The sequence below is a fragment of the Citrus clementina genome, unplaced genomic scaffold, assembly GCF_000493195.1.
Source record: "Citrus clementina cultivar Clemenules unplaced genomic scaffold, Citrus_clementina_v1.0 scaffold_9, whole genome shotgun sequence".
In the NCBI taxonomy this organism is placed as follows: Eukaryota; Viridiplantae; Streptophyta; class Magnoliopsida; order Sapindales; family Rutaceae; genus Citrus; species Citrus x clementina.
Window position 1 is genome coordinate 30,959,651 of NW_006261964.1, and position 18,928 is coordinate 30,978,578.

Sequence of the window (18,928 nt, forward strand, 5' to 3'; positions counted from 1 at the left end):
AATATTGAATGAAATTTCATTTGCACACACATATTATAATTGTGTATATGTAATAATTGATAACTAAAGTATTTTTTTATATTTTATTATCTCAATATAATTCGTAATAGCAATAATAATTTTAAAATTTTATTATATCATCTCAAGACTATATTTTATAAAGCCATTTCTTACCTGTTTTTCAAAATACGTTGTAAGTAGGGTTGACAATGGGATGGGATGAGACAGGATTTGCCAATTCTAGTCCTATCCCGTATATGCAAGTAGGATAAAAATATATATATCATTCCCATCCCTTTATTTTTCTAGGACAAAAATTCTTTGTAGTTCTATCTCATTAAATATCTCGTCCCATTCTATGATCCTGAACATCCCGAATATAAATAAATAAATTTTGACATTTTTTTCTTTTAAGGTTCATTATAATCCAATATAGCTATCTTGAACAAATACAAAGTAAAATAATCAAATAACAGTTTTATTTGACTACATGCATGTTCGAATACAATTTTAGACTAACATTTTTTAGTTGTCTGTTTGTTTCTATTGCACATTAATATTAAGACTTACGCTTCAAAAACTATAGATTTAGATAGTAACCAACTTATATTTTGAACCAAAAAAAAATAAAAAATTAATTTTAATTGTGCCTTTTGGCTAACACTTCACTTTCTAATTATATTACTTTTATTATTTAATTTTAGCATTTACTTTTCAAATTTGAACTTTACTTAAGTTAAACTTATAAAATAATTAAAAACTTCGAATAGTCTTAAATTATATTATTAATGGGATATACATGATGAGACATGATTTTATAGTTGGTACTCTCCTTGTCTCACAAATATAGACATGACTTATTTTTTTTTGTCTTTATCACATCCCATTTTAATTTGGGATGTAAAAATATGTCACAATCTCATTCCAAACGGGACGAGATCTCGTAGAATCTCATCCCAATAGGAAAAATTACCATTCTTAGTTGTAAGATGGTGGTGATTTGGCCAAAAATGATTTTTCGAAAAATATATTAAACACAAAAATTAGCTTTTAGCTTTTCAAAATCGTTCAAGCTTCTCAAAAGCAATCCCAAATAAGCCCATAATAATGTAGACTGCAAAAGAAATTAAATTAGAGAGATTACCAGTTTATCCCTATTAAAATCATATATGTCACTTACCCTTTACTGTTTTTATAATAACTACTAATCCTTCTAGCACAAAAAAAAAATTGAAGAAAAAAATAAATAAATGGTTCATTTACTTGATATTTTATCTTGGAAATATAGAATATATAATCATTATAAGAAAAAAAATTAAAAATAATAAAAAGTATAGGAAAATGATCTTACTATTAATATTTTTATTCACACGAAAACCTATATTTTTCTTATTTTTAGTATTTAGAATTTTGATTTTTATTTATATGATTTATTTAATTAATAATAAATATGAATAAAAATCTATTTGAAAGTAAAAACAATACTACAAAATTATGGTGCCAAGAGAATTATTGGCTACTACAAATAAAAAAAATAAAAAATAAGTATTATATATTGATTTGAGTGGAGAAAAACTAACAACCGTCTATTAAATTACTCCAATGAACTTGAAAAATTAACCATTGAATTGATATGAGCCACCACATTCCAAATGTGATGAGAACAAGCTCGATGGGAACTTGGCATTGCTGTTCGGATCGACGCTACAACCTATCAAATTAATTGCGTTTTAATTTGTAAGACATTGACCTTATCTATAAATAATTTGAAAATTAAATAGAAGAGAGGCTCCTATATATTTTCATTTTGAGCTGGTCGCCAATGGAAGCTTCTGTCTCACTCTCACAAAACTTTTTTTGACAATTTCTTCCCATTTGCTAGAAAAAGACCTTTTTTCGGGACAAAATAATCACAAGAGTGATGGGATCAACCGACCAATTGCAGACAAAACAAGCTTTGTAGATAGCCAAGTTGAAATTCTTTAAAAAAAAAAGAAAAGAAAAAAAAATCCAACTCGACCGACCATGCCCAAATTCTCAATCTTTAAAGGCTTATATATATATATTTACGATAACATTATTATTAATTAGTGAATAAAATTAACTAATAAGACATACCCATTAGAGATAAGCTCAAAATTTAAACTGAAAAAAACTTTAGGGTGACATGAAGTGATTAACAAGTTTCTTGTACAAGAAAGTCAAACCAGTTGTCAGTATCTTCACAAAGATTTCATAAGATGATAGCGATCTTCTTATAACCCATTTTCTTACCTTTAAAGGTTTTATGTGCATAAATTGACTAAATCTAGGTGAGTTGGTACTTAAGGCATGTGTTATTATTTATGAACGAACCCTCGTCATTTGACATTGCATGCTTGGATTCCAAGCATTTTATTAGTCACAACAAAAAGTAACTTCGTGACTATACGCTAGATTATTGTTGTTATTATAATTATATTTTTTTAACCACTTGGGTCAGGTGACGTTTTATTTGTGAGGGAAGTGGTTCGAGCCCCTGCAAACGCATTGCATGAGTTTAATTTAAATTTTCTTCTTTGGAGTTTCAGAGCTTGAATGAAAGCAATCTTTCTCACAGTATGAGAGTTGGGCGTCCCTCGAATATTTGAGAGGGTTAAAAAATTAGAGCGGTGTCATATCAGAGTTGATAAAAACTGCGCTCAGTAATTTGTATGGTATAAATATCATGAGCAATAGTTCTCTTAAAAAAAAAAGTATATTTTTGCCTTTTCCATGAATTGCATTATTATATATTAATCCAAAGATCAGATCACCATATGATAAAGCACATGGCATTGAATCACCTTGAGGTATTGGCTAGCTTGTATATTTATTTTCCCTATTTCACGCATTCAAAATTGAGGAATTGGGAACCATGCCATGTATTTAATTCTCAGTTAACCCTACATCCACGTGTATTTTTATCATTTGTGCACCTTCTTCGCTTAGCCTATTTATGATCAAATCATGGATGAAGGATGATGAACCAGACGGTGATTAGAATTTTTTGAAGTAAGTTGCAAGAGAAGCACAGGATCATGCCAAAGGTTATGTTGGTCATATAAGTGAAAATGGCATTCGAGTAAATATGGTAAAAAGGCGAAGACTATCTGGGTAATTTTGGTATTGTCTTTCTCGTTTGACTGTTAGCGGAAGAATTTTTATATCTTCACGGTTGCAGACGAAGAAGGATTCGAGTCCAAGTCGTTTTAAATTTTTCTAAAAAAGGTTCAATTTTTTCAGCTGCAGAAGATAAAAAATAAGAAACCCATTGTAGGTGAACAGGGATAGTGAGAGAAAGTGAAAGAAAATGAGAGAAAATTAGAAACTATTATTTTTTTTCTAATAATTTCAGCTCATTGAGAGTGACTTCTTCAGGGAGAATAATGGCTGCTTCTTCTAAACCCTCGTGAAAAATCAAAGCTTGAGTTCTTCATTCGATACCATTTGCCTAAAAGGTATATGTTTTGAACAGCTGAGCTTTATTTTTTTATTTTATTTTATTTTATGAGACTGTATTCTGATATCCGTGTTCGTCAAATCAGTTTTGAATTTATTAGTTTAATAACTATCGCTATTTTATTTTTATTTTTATTTTTTCTGAGATTCTTGGTTAGCCGGGTTTGTTACTGTTACTGATCTTATTGGTGTGTTATGCAATTTGAATCTAAGACATTGATAGATGGGAGAAATAAAATGAAGGGACATTTTTAGATAGTTTCTGAAGATAGAACATTGTAGTTCAAGACTCAAGAGAAGGGATAAGTGTTTTTGGTACCTTTGAGGTTGTGTGAAGTCAAAAAGTGGTAAGCTTATATGATCAAACTAGTAGATTATTCCTTCATTAATGCCTTAGCAGAAGAAAAATATTAAGGTGTTAACTGGATTTGGGGCATATTTTTTTACAAATTTCTTTAGGTCGATACCGAAATAACTGGTTTTTATTTGTATTTTTCAAAGCTGAAAGGAAGTATTATATTATGGGGTTGTATTAATATTGTTACTCACTTTATCTTTCTGAACTTTGGATTGTATGCAGTATAATTTCGTTTGATTTGTTGGAGCTTTGACAAAGCTTTCTTAAGTTACAGGAAATCACTTATATTGTAAGTAAGTTAGAAAAGCCTTGCCCTGGTTTTATCAAATTAAGTATTTCTGTATCTTATGCAGTTCATAATCTTTGTCCTGGTCGTTTGATTAAAGGTTGAAATTTGGAATTTGCTAGATGGACTGTTTGCAAACAACATTGTAATGGAACAATCAAGGATACATCAACAGTATCAACACAATGCCATGGAACCTGGAAATTTAGAGTTCCAGCCTCCATCACAGGTGTATATGCTGGATCCTACTAGCAGCATAAATCCTAACGTGATACCTCCTGACCCAAATATTTCAGAAGTTAAACCAGTGCTTAATTACTCTATAACGGGTGAGGAGTTTTCTCTTGAATTTATGCGTGATCGGGTTAATCCCAGGAAGCCTTTCATTCCAAATATTTCAGGGGATCCCGGTTATGCTACTGGGTATATGGAACTAAAAGGCATTTTGGGCATCAGCCATACGGGGTCCGAAAGTGGGTCTGATATTTCAATGCTCACCATAGTGGAGAGAGGTCAGAAGGAGTATGAGAGAAGAAACTCTTCTTTGCATGAAGAAAGAGGCAACTACGGGTCGATTCAGTCTGCTCCTAATGACAGTAATCGAGGATCTATACATGGATATACGTCCTCAGAAGCCTCTGATAGCTCGGCAACAAAGATGAAAGTTCTCTGCAGCTTTGGTGGTAAAATCCTACCCCGGCCAAGTGATGGAAAGCTTAGGTATGTTGGAGGTGAAACACGCATTATACGTATAAGAAAAGACATTTCTTGGCAGATACTCAGGCAAAAAGCTTTAGAAGTTTATAACCAAGTTCATGTGATTAAGTATCAGCTTCCAGGGGAGGATCTTGATGCTTTGGTTTCTGTGTCATGTGATGAGGATCTGCAGAATATGATGGAAGAGTACAATGAACTTGGAGACAGAGAAGGATCGCAAAGGATCAGGATGTTTCTGTTTTCCATGAGTGATTTGGCTGAGGCCCAGTCTTGTCTTAGCAGCATGGATGGTGATTCTGAAATTCAGTTTGTAGTAGCTGTAAATGGCATGGACTCGGGATCTAGAAATAGCTTAAACCTGCATGGTTTGAGGAGCTCTTCAGCAAACGATTTAGAAGAGCTTGGCGGGCATAACATTGAGAGGGAAACAAGTAGAGTTGTGGTAGACTCAGCTAGGGTAAGCACTCCACCTTTGACTGGCAACATTGCCCCATCATCAACAATTCATTCTTCTAGAGTGATTATACCAAGTTCCTCCAATGCCCATGAAACCTATCCACAATTTCATCATGATCAGAGATTGCATCGTAGAGAAACTAGAGAGTACCCGCTGCACCATGCGTGTGATCCTTCTAACTATTCTCCTTATGGAGAAATTCCATATTCAATGCCGCTTCATGAGCATTCAAATCAACCTGGAGGTTTGAGTGGAGGGTACCAATATAGTGTTTTACAAGTACAGAATCCACAGATGACTGTAAAGCAGGGGATGGCATTACCTGATGGTTCAATTCAGCCAGATAGTGACACTGAAAAAGTTTCTCCCTTAGATAAACCTGTTCCTTCTTGGCCATATGATGATAAGCTGATGAAGCACTTTGCAGTAGAAGAAGCAGCAGTTTCTGTTGGTATACCCAGGGTAGATATACCTCCTTTATTTCCACCAAAAAGTGAGGGAAAGCACCAAGAACCTGGAAAGGTTTCTCCACCAGCTGATACTCTGAATGCAGCGTCTAAATTTAGTAATGATGACTTGTGTTCTATGTCTAGCGGTGCACTTGGTCCGGGTCATCGTGATTCAGAGATCAATCCAATTGATTCGAGTTACCTTGAGCCACCTGTGCCTCCTCAGAGGATATATAGATCAGAGAAGATACCAAGGGAGCAGCTAGATTTGCTGAATCGGTTGTCAAAATCTGACGACTCCCTAGGTTCTCAGTTTATCATGTCCCAATCACATTCTGATGTGGTCCAGCCGGATCCAGTATCAGAACCTAATGAAAAAGTGCAAAAAGAAGATCAAACCTTCGAAAATGAACTTACCCAACTTCAGAAGCATAAAGAGTTTGCTGATGCAATTTCTCAGACAAATTCAAAGCCTTCTGAAGAAATTTTAGACGTTCAAGAGCCAAGACAGGGAATTCCAGATGCTTTGGCCAACAATGAGACAAATGATCCCGTAGATTACAACAAGAAACCACTGGTGGATGATGGGTTGCCCTCAGAGAGTTCAATTAATGATGTTTATCAAGGGATTTCCTCAGTTGGTGTTTCAACACAACAGCGGGTAGACATTAGTGTTGATATTGATGACAGATTCCCTCGTGATTTCCTTTCAGATATATACTCTAAAGCACTAATTTCAGAGGATTCCTCTGGTATTATTACATTGCACAAAGATGGAGCTGGCATAAGCGTGAACATGGAAAATCATGAACCAAAGCGCTGGTCATATTTTCGAAATTTGGCTCAGGTAGATTTTGGTCAAAAAGATGTTTCTCTGATTGACCAGGAGCATCTTGGTCTTTCATCTGGTGTTAGAGAAGTCAGGGAAGAAGATGGTAGATTGTACCATTTCACACCTCTAACAGATGATGGGGCTCCAAAGGGCCGTGTTGATTCCCAACTCAATTTTGGTCAAGATAGTCAGAAAACCTTTGGAGTTGATCCTAGTGTTAGTGAAAGTATGCAGTTTGATGCCATGATGGAGAATCTTAGAACTACAGAGTCAGATTACGAGGTAACGTATTTTTGTTAATTATCATTGGTTGAGAGTTCATAAATTATATTGATGTTGGCAGAATATTTAACCATTTTAATGCTTTCAGGAAGGCAATGCTGGTAACAGGAATATTGGTCTACCTTCTCTCAATCCTTCTTTGGTAGATTTTGATGTCAGTTCTGTACAGGTATGGTGTTTGTGTATGGAATATTCTGTGATCTGACGTGATACATAAGTTGTGCACCTGATATTGATATTGGACATATCATATCTGTATATGCATGTGTTCTCTTTATGGGACGGTTGGGTGTATGTGGCATAGTGTTATTCTCTAAATCAATTTTCTTTTCATGAAGTTGGAAAGTTAATCGTGGGAACTATGAAGAAATATTTGATAACTTAGCATTTGTACTTTCACTCTATTTCACAATTTGGAAATTGTTCTATTTTAAGTGAGCATTAAACTGTTGATATTCATAGGTTTTTTTTGGCTTACAATGCACACAGGTTTAGAGATTTTTGAGTTCATTTTTCTTATAGCATGCACCCTTGAGCTGCCTTTTCAAAATTTTGGTCCATTTTTGTAACTTCTCTTTCGTTACCACTAATGTACATCTTTTCAGTTTCCTCATACAAAATGGTCTCTAGATGTTTCATTTGTGTAGTTAATAATTCTTATCAGGCAAGCTGTCAATCATAAGTCATGTTTGTTTCAAACCTTTAAATAGATATGCTGGTGCTGGGCTCTAAATGTTTATTTGCCATGTTGTCTTCTGGTTGGGTTCATTTGCTCTGTTGGACAATAATCATTGAAGTAACTTCTTGTTGTTTAAGATGTTTTGGGAACCTGGGTCTTCAAGTGTTATTTGCTTCCCTATTCATTTTTCCCTTTTTGGCTTTGTGAAACACATACATGAAAGTAGAGATATGGCTTGCCTCGTGGACGCTTGCCTTTAGATTTGGCATCTGGTTGTTTGCGATATTTCAGCTTACTCTTAACAGCATCTATTTTTATCAAAAATCTGCTTCATGATCATCTGGACCTGAATAATATAGGTCATCAAGAATGAAGATCTTGAAGAGCAGAAGGAGCTTGGTTCTGGTACTTTTGGGACTGTTTATCATGGAAAATGGAGGGGAACTGATGTTGCTATCAAGCGGATTAAGAAGAGCTGCTTCACTGGAAGATCATCGGAGCAGGAGAGATTGGTACCTCTTCCTTAATTCCTGTCTGTGATGCATTCATTGGAAGATTGTCTATATTAGTTTATTAAACTAAGCTGTGAGTTTTGCATGTATTAATTCAATATTCTCAAAAGTTCTAAGCATATCACCCTTAAACAGAGACAATTCCTAGTTTTCATTTTCAAATATCAAGCTATATATACAATCTTCCACATTAGTTTTGGGGTAGAAAAAAAAAAAAGCTTCACACACTTTCAAAAATTTCTTTACAACTCTTTCATGTTTTCCTTCAAAAGAAAATGTGCTGATGTTGCAAAATGAAGCTTCCTTGCATAGCGTGGATCATGGCTAATTTCTAATCACGTTTATTTATATCCTAGCTAGATACCTCTCAATTTGTAATGCATTTCAGAAGATAAAGGACATTTTTACTTGCTTTATCTTTTTCGTTTTAGTCCTTTGTTAATTAAGACTACTTTTTGTAAATGTATTTTCTTAATAATATGTGCTGATTGACCTCTTCAGACGGTAGAGTTCTGGAAGGAAGCTGAAATTCTTTCAAAGCTTCACCATCCAAACGTGGTGGCATTCTATGGTGTAGTGCAAGATGGACCCGGCGGAACATTAGCTACTGTAGCTGAGTACATGGTTGATGGTTCTCTTAGGCATGTTTTGGTTCGCAAGGATAGGTAAAAACCTCATATGATCATGGAATATCAGTTTGACATTGCCTGGGTTTATGGTCTAAAATGATGATTGTATTGTAATTAAATATTTTTGGCTCATCATACAATTTTTTGAAATTTTGAGATTGGCATTCCAAAAGAACTATGACCTGAAAAATATTACTTATATTCTGCTGTTTAACCGTTTATATGAAAGCTGTTACTTCTCTCCTACTTACCCTTTGCTTCTCATTTTATTAATCTTACTTTGCAGGTTTCTTGATCGTCGTAGAAGATTAATAATTGCTATGGATGCAGCATTTGGGATGGAATATCTACACTCAAAGAATATAGTGCATTTTGATTTGAAATGTGATAATTTGCTTGTGAACTTGAAAGATCCTTCCCGACCAATTTGCAAGGTAATATCATTGATCATGTTACTCATTCTAGGGAAAAGATAATCCTGTCGAATATTGGCGCCGATTGTTAATATTTCAAAATACGTTGTTGCTCCTTTGCAGGTCGGTGATTTTGGGCTATCAAAAATTAAGCGAAATACCTTGGTTTCTGGTGGTGTACGGGGAACCTTACCATGGATGGCCCCAGAACTGCTAAGTGGCAGCAGCAGCAAGGTCTCAGAAAAGGTAAGATGCCACTCATGATAATTTCTTCAGTAATTGCATGATAAGGAAGCTATTACTAATAGTTGATACTAATTTCTTTTCCTTGTAAACGTTGGGAACCATGCTTCTGACATGATAGATGTTACAAAGATATTGCTACTACTAGATAGAATTTGTCTCATTTTCTTCTCCGGTTTCATTAATATCAAGAAGCTGGTGATGCAGAAAAAATGTCACTGAACTTTGTCCCTTTTCAAGTATGGTTACTGACATTTCCATCTTGATCTGCAGGTGGACGTGTTCTCTTTTGGTATTGTCTTATGGGAGATTCTTACTGGGGAGGAGCCATATGCTAATATGCACTATGGTGCAATTATAGGTTTTTCTTAAGAATTCTTCCTTTATTCACCGTTTCTGAATTTTTCTTGTAAAACAAAAATGAAACACCTGGATAAAATTGAGTCCCACAAATCATTCTCAGTCTGCATAAATGTAAATCTATTGTCACTGTAAGATTATTTGAAGGTTTGAAGCAGAAGTTTTGTGTTATGGCACAAGTCAAATGATAATTCCATCCACCCAGGTAACATGTTGGGTTTCAATTGTTGACCTCACCGTCAGCCATATTGGGATTGGTCTTGTCAGATTGTAGGTCCAAATAATAGAATGTAAAATGTCAAGTTATATTTTCATCTTGTACAACAGGTTACTTCCCTAGGTTATGGTCTCTGTTCTGTGTCAACAATATGCAAATTTTGTTCCAAAGAACCAAGTTATCTTAAATACTTTTTCTTGCATGCAGGAGGAATTGTAAATAACACATTGAGGCCAACAATTCCAAGCTACTGTGATGCTGAATGGAGAACATTAATGGAGGAGTGTTGGGCGCCAAATCCTGCAGCCAGGCCATCCTTTACAGAAATTGCCAGCCGCTTACGTGTATTGTCTACAGCGGCTAGCCAAACCAAAGGCCATGGTAACAAGCCATCTAAGTAATGGTTTAGCGATTCCTCAGTAATCCCTGGATGGTTTATTGCATTCATTCAACTCTTAAATCGTACACCACCTAGCGATAAATATATGGATAGAACAGAGAAATCAGCTTCCATTATTGTTTTTTAACATGGAACAGGTTCTCCAAAATAAACCTCCAGTGAATCTCATTTTTATATCAACTGACAATTGTTGTTGATGTTACTTTCCTTGATCAAGAGAATTGCAGTTTGATTTCTTTCTGGCTAAATACAGCCTGATTTGAGCCTGGGTTGCAAATAATTAATGATTCTTTTGCCCGTGGGGACAAGGCCAACTGGAAACAATTTGCTCTAAATTTTTTTACGCTGGTCCAAATTTGTACAAATTAATCAATCTAGAAAGTGACTATTAACTGAAGTAAGGCCAAGAGGGCAACGAGGCCAGAGGCATTGTTCGTTAATCGTGTCCTTGCATGTGGACTTATTTCTTCTACTGTGTTCAAATCTACAAAATATGGGATATAGATTTCGTCATTAATTTATGATTTTTTTTTTCAGGCCCAAAAGCAACCCAATTCCCTTTCCAAAATTGTGTGGATCTTTATTCTGATTCAATAAATTGTGATATAATTTTAAAAAAAATTGGAAGAAAAGAGAAAAGGCCAAGAGTTTGCAAACGAGTAATGTGGGTACTGGGTACCGCAAGATCAAGTTGCAAATTGAAGAAAAACAATTTTGGATATCAAGGAAGAAAATCTCTTTCAAAAGTAAATTCTGTAATACCATTTGTGTACTACAGGAAAATGAAATCTCTAATACCATTTGGGTATTTCAGGATTATGGACCCTAAAAAATGAAATTGTATCAATGACTCAGAATCCGTTTTGATCCAAAAACCATTAAGAGGATGAAGCATTGTTTACTTGCCAAGCAGACGCGAGCATTATCGGCCTGCCTTTCCATCCAAGCAAAAGGCAGCCTTTTTCACAAGCCAAAGTGTAGCCGTCACAGCCATAAACAGATAGCATCATCCTGGCCTGACTTAGGCTCTTCAATCCCACCAATTGAAACCCAGCTCTGCCTAATTGCCTCCTCCATTGATGCGCCCTCTCATGCCTTTCAATCCTATCCGAGCCCTCATAAGCGACAATGTTGCGTATTTCCTCTGCAAAGTGAAGTCTCTCTATGTTCATCCTCAGAGGACTGTTCCGCGGCAAGCTAGCTTCAAGGGAGTCGAAAATGGCAGAGTAGTAATGGAGAGATTCAAGGAATCTCCCAAGAAAGAAGGGACCATTGTGGTTAGCATCTTGCTCCACTACTGTCAGCAATGTTGGATTCAGTCTCTTGATTGCTTGAAGGATAGCCTTGAGGGAGCCTCTGCTTTCTTTAACGTACTTGTGCAAATGCATAATGCTATTGACAAACAGTGCTTCCCCTTCTCTCAGGTCTAGGTTCTCTCTAGTTAAAAGCGACGGCGTGACTGGCTCTGATATCATGGAGAACTCTAAATTGATGCCTAATGAGGTAGCGTCGTGCAGAACCGGTTTCATACTTGCTTTGAGCTCTGAGAGATTTTGATTACTGATTAAACATGTGATCCGGATTCTTGGAGGACCCTCTGGCCTTGAAGCTAGGCTTCTTATCAAAGAAGGCCATTGAAGGGTGCGTTCCATTCCTAGATCAATGATGTGCAGAGAATCTTTCCCCTGTGCTGCTTGGCGTATAGCTTCATTTGCAGCCATGAAACCAAAAGAGATGTAAGGAGTTGTTTGATAGACAAGTTGAAAAGCTTCCATTTTCTCTTCTCTTGTGATCAATGGCACATCCATAGCCCCACCTGTGAATGTGCCATTTGCATTGATGTTTTGAAGAAGTGAAAGCCTCGACTTCAATCCCAAAGCAAAACAATATGAAACTCTTTGTAACGAGTCACCCCATGGAGTAGCTGAAGCCCAAATTTGGCTTAGCATTGAGACTGCAAGTTTTGTGTCTCTACAGCCCACAGCCTCAGCACAAGCTAGCAACAAGTGCACCAAATGCAGGCCTTGGTCCACACCATGGCTCACCTCCTCAACACTAGGCACCATTTCAGGAACCACCGTAAAGTGATGATCATGATCTTCGCCTGAGAAATCAATACTCATCGTCTCCAAGTGATGATCATTTCCTTCTATCATCATTGAAACTTGATCTCCATAACCATCATTCACCATTGAAAACGTCTCAGCCTCATGGTCGGCCGAGGCGGGTGACTTGTTAATCTCACGATCATCATCTTTATCTTCATGATCCATGTTAATGAAGCTATCAACAAACTCATCAACCTCAGAAGCAGCCAAATCTTGAGAAGTGCTAGTGATCGCATCCTCGTGATAAGGAGAAAGCAATTCAAGTTCATTCATCGTCTCCTCCCACTCTCTTTGCTCTTGCTCGACTCTTGCAGGACAAAATCTTCTAATGGCAAGGTCATGATTGAAGCTCTCGTGCATGGGTAAGCGAAGCCAACCATTCATGGTTTCCATTGAAAATGCTTGGAGGAGTTGAGGTATAAGGATGGAGACAATGGGAATGGCTTGGAGCTGGCTTTTGGAATAAGAATTAATATATTAATTCTTTTTTTTTTCTTTTCTTTTAGATGGTTTTAGTTTCTTTTATTATGGTATTTAAAAAGAATATGCAATTACTTAGGACAAAAGGGAGGGAAAAACCCCCAAATTTGTATAATATTATAGTCCACTAAAAACCATATAAATTAATCAAATCCATTTTCCCCAAAACACACCTTGTACTTATTATAAATTGCATGAATTTTACAACGATATTTTTCCCCTTTTTAAAAAAAAATAAAAATTTAGAAAGGGGTAGTTGTGAAGGTGATTGTATCTGCACGATCAAGCTAATTATTAAACCGAAAAATATAGTGTATGTGACATGCTATTAATATTTCATGTGCAATTGTTTTGTGGTGGGGTTAAGTTAAAAAATAATTTTTATGAGCTAGTACCAATGCAATAAGATGGTGCTTTTTTTTTTTAATGGTATCTGATCTGTAACAACAAGGTTGAAATGGAATACTAAAAATTAATAAGACACTCAAGTGCCCCAAAAAAGAAAAAAAAAATGCATGACATAAATGTCACTCTTCTTTTTTTTGGTTTCTTTAACATAATTAGTTAACTACAAAGAGAGTTTAATTAAAAAAAAAGGGGGGGGGGGGTAATATAAAAGAATCAAAAGACATAGGTGAAGATGAATGAAAGGGACACCAAAGCTTTGAAATATACATAGTCGTTTCTTAAAATTAATTTTATACACAGTGAAAAAGTTGAAGAAATATGCTGTAATATGGGATTTTGGCCGGCCTTAAAAGAAATTAATTAATATGGGTAGCTGTATATATATATATATATATATACAGTGTGTTGTTCGTGCCGATTAACCAATGAATGTGATTAAGCCAATTATGTTTCATCATGTGATTGTCGCTCCTTGTGGCGGCCGACAAACAATGAGACATCTAAGGTGGGCGAGCTGATGAGCGATGATGAGATGAGATGAGATCATGACGTGCATGCAAAACTTCTTTTAAAAATTTTACACACATACATACCTATATGCTTTATTTCCTTTTATCATCTTTTGCCTTGGACCATAACAATGGGTTGAAAACGAAATTTCCCATTACCCACCCAAAAAAAAAAAAAAAAAAAAAAAAATTCCAATATTGTTATTTTTTTTTTTTGAGATGTAATATTGTAATTAATTGAAATTGACCAAAATTTACTTATAAAATTAGGATATAAAAGTTGAATATTAAAATATTAAAAAAAGAGTGAAATTCCAAGTTATTTGACTGAATTAATCGGAACTTATATTTTAAAACACATCTAAACTCTCCCGGGTATCATAATTGTTTTAATTGATATTATCATTTTTTCTTTGGTGGTTGTTTGATGTTGGGAATTAGAGATGGCAAAATCCCGGGCCGGTTCCGGGTATTGCCATGATCGGACCCTGCCTGGATGCAACCGGTCCGGGTCCGGATCGGGTTTTAATCCGGGTATCCGAATTTTATATTTTTTTAATATTTTATGTGTATATATTTTTTATTTTTTGGTAATTTTATAAGTTTTAAATTTATTTCAATAAAATTTGACATGAAAATATAAACTTTAAGTGTTTAAAACTTTATATATGTATAATAAATGAGTCAAATAAATATAAAATATTTAAAATAATATATATTTTATAATTTTTTAATAAAATCTGGGTTCCAGGTTTATCAAGTGATGCCCAAGACCGACCCGACTTCATACATTACCCGGCCCGCAATGCCTGGGTATGGTCCGGGTCCGGACCGGGCGGGTATTTTTGCCACCTCTATTGGGAATAAGAATATTTTTAATTATTTATGACAATTTTTTTCATAATTTTTATTTAATTTCTTAATTAACTATTTTTAAAAATTATTTAATTAATTAAAAGTATTCTTATTATTAAAATCAAACAACCATCATGAGTTAAATGATACGATCAGTAAAAAAATTAACACTCGGAGAGATTTGGATGTGTTTTGAGATACGGAATATAAAATTTTGATTAGTTTAATCACTCATTTTCGCTATCAAATAATATGAACACTTATAATATTCTAACTAAAAAAAAAATTACACACTCATGAAAATTACATAAAAAATGAAAAATTATGCGTACGGAACGTCAACACGGATTGCGCTTACCTGGGGCAATCAGCCAATCACCAATTAGAACGGTGTAGGATTTAAGAGATGGGGGGACTTTACGGGGGCAATTATGTAATCTCGTACAAGTGAAATTGGGAAAAGTAGAAAAATTAAAGGATATTTTGAGTGGGGCGGGGGCAATTAATTTTTTTTTCAAAAACTCTATATTCTTTTCAGTACGGTGAAGTAAAACCTCCGCAACCGCCGCGCTTGTCCGTCGCCGCGCCTGAATCATCATCAAGCAGCAGCAGCAGCAGCAGCAGGAGGCGGAGGAGGTCAGTATTAGTATTAGGATTTGATTTCTGAATATTAGTTTCATATATAAATCTTCACTTAGGGTTTGATTTGAATTGTTGATTCCTGAATCTTAAATTGATTTAATGCACCGCCACCGCGACCACAACTACTTGCTTCTGTTTGATTATGCTGTTGCTCTGTGTGTTATTTGTTCGTATTCGTTAAGTTGTAATTATCCATTTTATTTATTTATTTTTGGTAAATTTCAGATTTACATTCTCGAACTTGGAGACAAGAGCCATGGCACATTCCCATCGTGACCGTGATAGGGAAAAAGAGAAGGAGAAACACAGGGAGAAGAGTAGGCGCTCTGAGAGAGAGCAGAGCACTGATTCTGATGAGGATAAGCATGATAAGGAGAAGGAGAAGGATAAGCATAGAGACAGAGACAGGAGGAGAGATAGAGATAGGGATAGGGAGAAGGAGAGAGAGGAGAAGAGGGAAAGGGCAAGAGAAAAAGAAAGAGAGAGGGAGAAGAGGGATCGTGAACGTGAAGATAGAGAGCGGGAGAGAGAGAGAGAACGGGAAAGGAGGGAACGGGACAGAGAGAGGGAGAAGAGGGAGCGTGAGAGAGATAGAGACAAGGAAAAAGATAGGGAAAGGAAATCAAGGGATAGGGAGAAACGCCGCAAAGTTGAAAGTGATGATAGTGATGAAGACAAGGACCGTGATCGAAAGCGTCGTAGGAGACATGATGATGATCATAAGGAGAGAGTTCGCGAACGGAGTCTTAGCCGGTCAAACAGGCATAGGGATGAAAATGACGAGAGCCCAAGGGAAAAACTGGTTGAGGATGATTCTGACAAGAAAGAGAAGAAAACCCGAGAAGAAGAACTAGAGGATGAACAGCGGAAGCTGGATGAGGAAATGGAAAAGAGGAGAAGGAGAGTTCAGGAGTGGCAAGAGTTGAAAAGGAAGAAGGAGGAATCCGAGAGAGAAAATCGTGGAGATGCAAATGTTGAGGAGCCCAAGGCTGGGAGGAACTGGACCCTTGATCGAGAAGATTCTGATGATGAAGAAGTACCCCAAACAGGAAAATCTGAGACAGATATGGATGCAGATGAAGAGCCCAAGCCTTCTGAAAACCAAGTTGGAGATGCAATGTTGGTAGACTCTGACGGTGGTTCAGCTGCTCCTGCTTTGCAAATTGGGGCTGCTGAGGATGAGGATATTGATCCACTTGATGCTTTCATGAACTCTATGGTGTTACCTGAAGTTGAGAAGCTACAAAATACCGTGGAACCTTCGTTCACCGATGGTAATAATGTGGAGTCAAAGAAGATGGATCGTAAGGGTGATAGGAGGAGTAATGGTGAACAGCCAAAGAAAAGTTCCAATAAGTCACTTGGGAGAATAATTCCTGGCGAAGATTCTGATTCAGATTATGGGGACCTGGAGAATGATGAGAAGCCTCTAGAAGATGAAGACGATGATGAATTCATGAAGAGGGTGAAAAAGACAAAAGCCGAGAAATTATCCATTGTTGACCACTCAAAGATTGATTATCAGCCTTTCAGGAAGAACTTTTATATTGAAGTAAAGGAGATAGCAAGAATGACTCCTGAAGAGGTCTCTGCATATAGGAAACAACTGGAGTTGAAGATACATGGAAAGGATGTGCCCAAACCAATTAAAACCTGGCATCAAACTGGTCTTACAAGCAAAATTATGGAGACAATAAGGAAGCTTAACTATGAAAAGCCCATGCCTATCCAAGCGCAGGCGTTACCAGTTATTATGAGTGGTCGAGACTGCATCGGCGTTGCAAAAACTGGCTCAGGGAAAACCCTTGCATTTGTGCTGCCAATGTTGAGGCATATCAAGGACCAACCGCCTGTAGCAGCTGGGGATGGGCCAGTTGGGCTGATAATGGCACCAACTAGGGAGCTTGTTCAGCAGATCCACAGTGATATCAGGAAGTTTGCAAAGGTAATGGGTGTCAGATGTGTGCCTGTCTATGGTGGTTCTGGTGTTGCCCAACAAATCAGTGAATTAAAACGTGGGACTGAAATTGTTGTTTGTACTCCAGGTCGAATGATTGATATACTTTGCACAAGTGGAGGGAAAATTACAAATTTGAGAAGAGTAACCTATTTGGTCATGGATGAAGCAGATCGAATGTTTGACATGGGCTTTGAACCTCAGATCACTCGAATTGTTCAAAATATTAGGCCAGATCGCCAAACTGTCCTCTTTTCTGCTACTTTTCCTCGTCAGGTTGAAATTTTGGCCCGTAAGGTGTTGAACAAACCTGTCGAGATACAGGTTGGTGGGAGAAGTGTCGTAAACAAAGATATAACTCAGTTGGTTGAGGTGAGGCCAGAAAGTGACAGGTTCTTGAGACTTTTGGAACTTCTAGGTGAATGGTACGAGAAGGGGAAAATTTTGATATTTGTCCACAGTCAGGAAAAATGTGATGCTTTGTTCAGGGATTTGCTTAAGCATGGTTATCCTTGCCTTTCGCTTCATGGGGCGAAGGATCAGACTGATCGTGAGTCAACCATTTCTGATTTCAAGAGCAATGTCTGCAATTTGTTGATTGCTACTAGTGTTGCAGCTAGGGGTTTAGATGTAAAGGAGCTTGAACTAGTAATCAACTTTGATGCACCAAACCACTATGAAGATTATGTTCATCGCGTTGGTAGGACTGGAAGAGCTGGTCGAAAAGGCTGTGCCATTACATTTATCTCTGAGGAGGATGCAAAATATTCTCCAGATCTTGTAAAGGCATTGGAACTATCTGAGCAAGTTGTTCCTGATGACCTGAAAGCTCTTGCTGATAGTTTCATGGCTAAAGTGAATCAGGGGCTTGAGCAAGCCCATGGAACTGGTTATGGTGGAAGTGGTTTTAAATTTAATGAAGAGGAAGATGAGAAGAGGAAAGCAGCGAAGAAAGCTCAGGCAAAAGAATATGGCTTTGAGGAAGACAAGTCAGATTCTGATGATGAAGATGAAGGAATCAGGAAGGCAGGTGGTGACATCTCACAGCAAGATGCCCTTGCTAAGATCTCAGCTATTGCTGCTGCCTCCAAGGCGTCAGCTTCAATGCCAACTCCTATTTCTGCCGCTCAACTGCTTCCAAATGCTGGACTACCTATTTCTCTGCCTGGTGTACTTGGCCTATCAATTCCTGGAGCAGCACCAACTGTCTCTGCAACCGGGCTGCCTGTGGTACCAAATGATGGGGCAGCTCGGGCGGCAGCATTAGCAGCTGCCATTAACTTGCAGCATAATCTGGCAAAGATTCAAGCTGATGCAATGCCCGAACATTATGAAGCAGAATTGGAGATTAATGATTTTCCACAGAATGCTCGATGGAAGGTTACGCACAAGGAAACTTTGGGTCCAATTTCAGAATGGACTGGAGCTGCTATTACCACAAGGGGTCAATATTTCCCACCTAGCCGGATCGCTGGCCCAGGAGAGCGCAAGCTTTACTTGTTCATTGAGGGCCCTACTGAACAGTCCGTCAAGAGAGCTAAAGCTGAGTTAAAACGTGTTTTGGAAGACTTCACAAATCAGGCACTATCACTTCCTGGTGGAGCTCAACCGGGCAGATACTCGGTTGTATAAGTGTAAGGACTGAACTTTTAGTC

General features: G+C 37.0%; 3 protein-coding genes across 3 annotated transcripts in view; 2 read left to right on the top strand and 1 right to left on the bottom strand.

Annotated features, from left to right (window-relative positions):
- The first annotated feature begins 4,226 nt into the window (after nt 1–4,226).
- Nucleotides 4,227–10,658, top strand: LOC18031727. The gene is made up of 8 exons (XM_024178947.1): nt 4,227–6,861; nt 6,950–7,030; nt 7,900–8,052; nt 8,554–8,717; nt 8,968–9,115; nt 9,218–9,340; nt 9,611–9,698; nt 10,122–10,658. Exons 1-8 carry the CDS (start codon nt 4,273–4,275, stop codon nt 10,313–10,315), a joined length of 3,540 nt encoding a protein of 1,179 aa, XP_024034715.1. The 5' UTR covers nt 4,227–4,272; the 3' UTR covers nt 10,316–10,658.
- Nucleotides 10,659–11,179: 521 nt separating this feature from the next.
- On the bottom strand, nt 11,180–12,849 carry LOC18031251 (DELLA protein RGL1). Its single transcript, XM_006422215.2, has one exon. The coding sequence runs from the start codon at nt 12,813–12,815 to the stop codon at nt 11,193–11,195; it is 1,623 nt and encodes a 540-aa protein (XP_006422278.2). The 5' UTR covers nt 12,816–12,849; the 3' UTR covers nt 11,180–11,192.
- A 2,326-nt stretch (nt 12,850–15,175) lies between these two features.
- The window catches only part of LOC18033156 (DEAD-box ATP-dependent RNA helicase 42), a 4,557-nt gene continuing 804 nt past the window's right edge, over nt 15,176–18,928 (top strand). The window contains exons 1-2 of the mRNA XM_006422216.2: nt 15,176–15,310; nt 15,542–18,907. Of these exons, the coding sequence (XP_006422279.1) occupies nt 15,573–18,905 (3,333 nt within the window). The 5' untranslated portion in view covers nt 15,176–15,310; nt 15,542–15,572 and the 3' untranslated portion in view covers nt 18,906–18,907. The remainder of the gene's footprint in view (nt 15,311–15,541; nt 18,908–18,928) is intronic.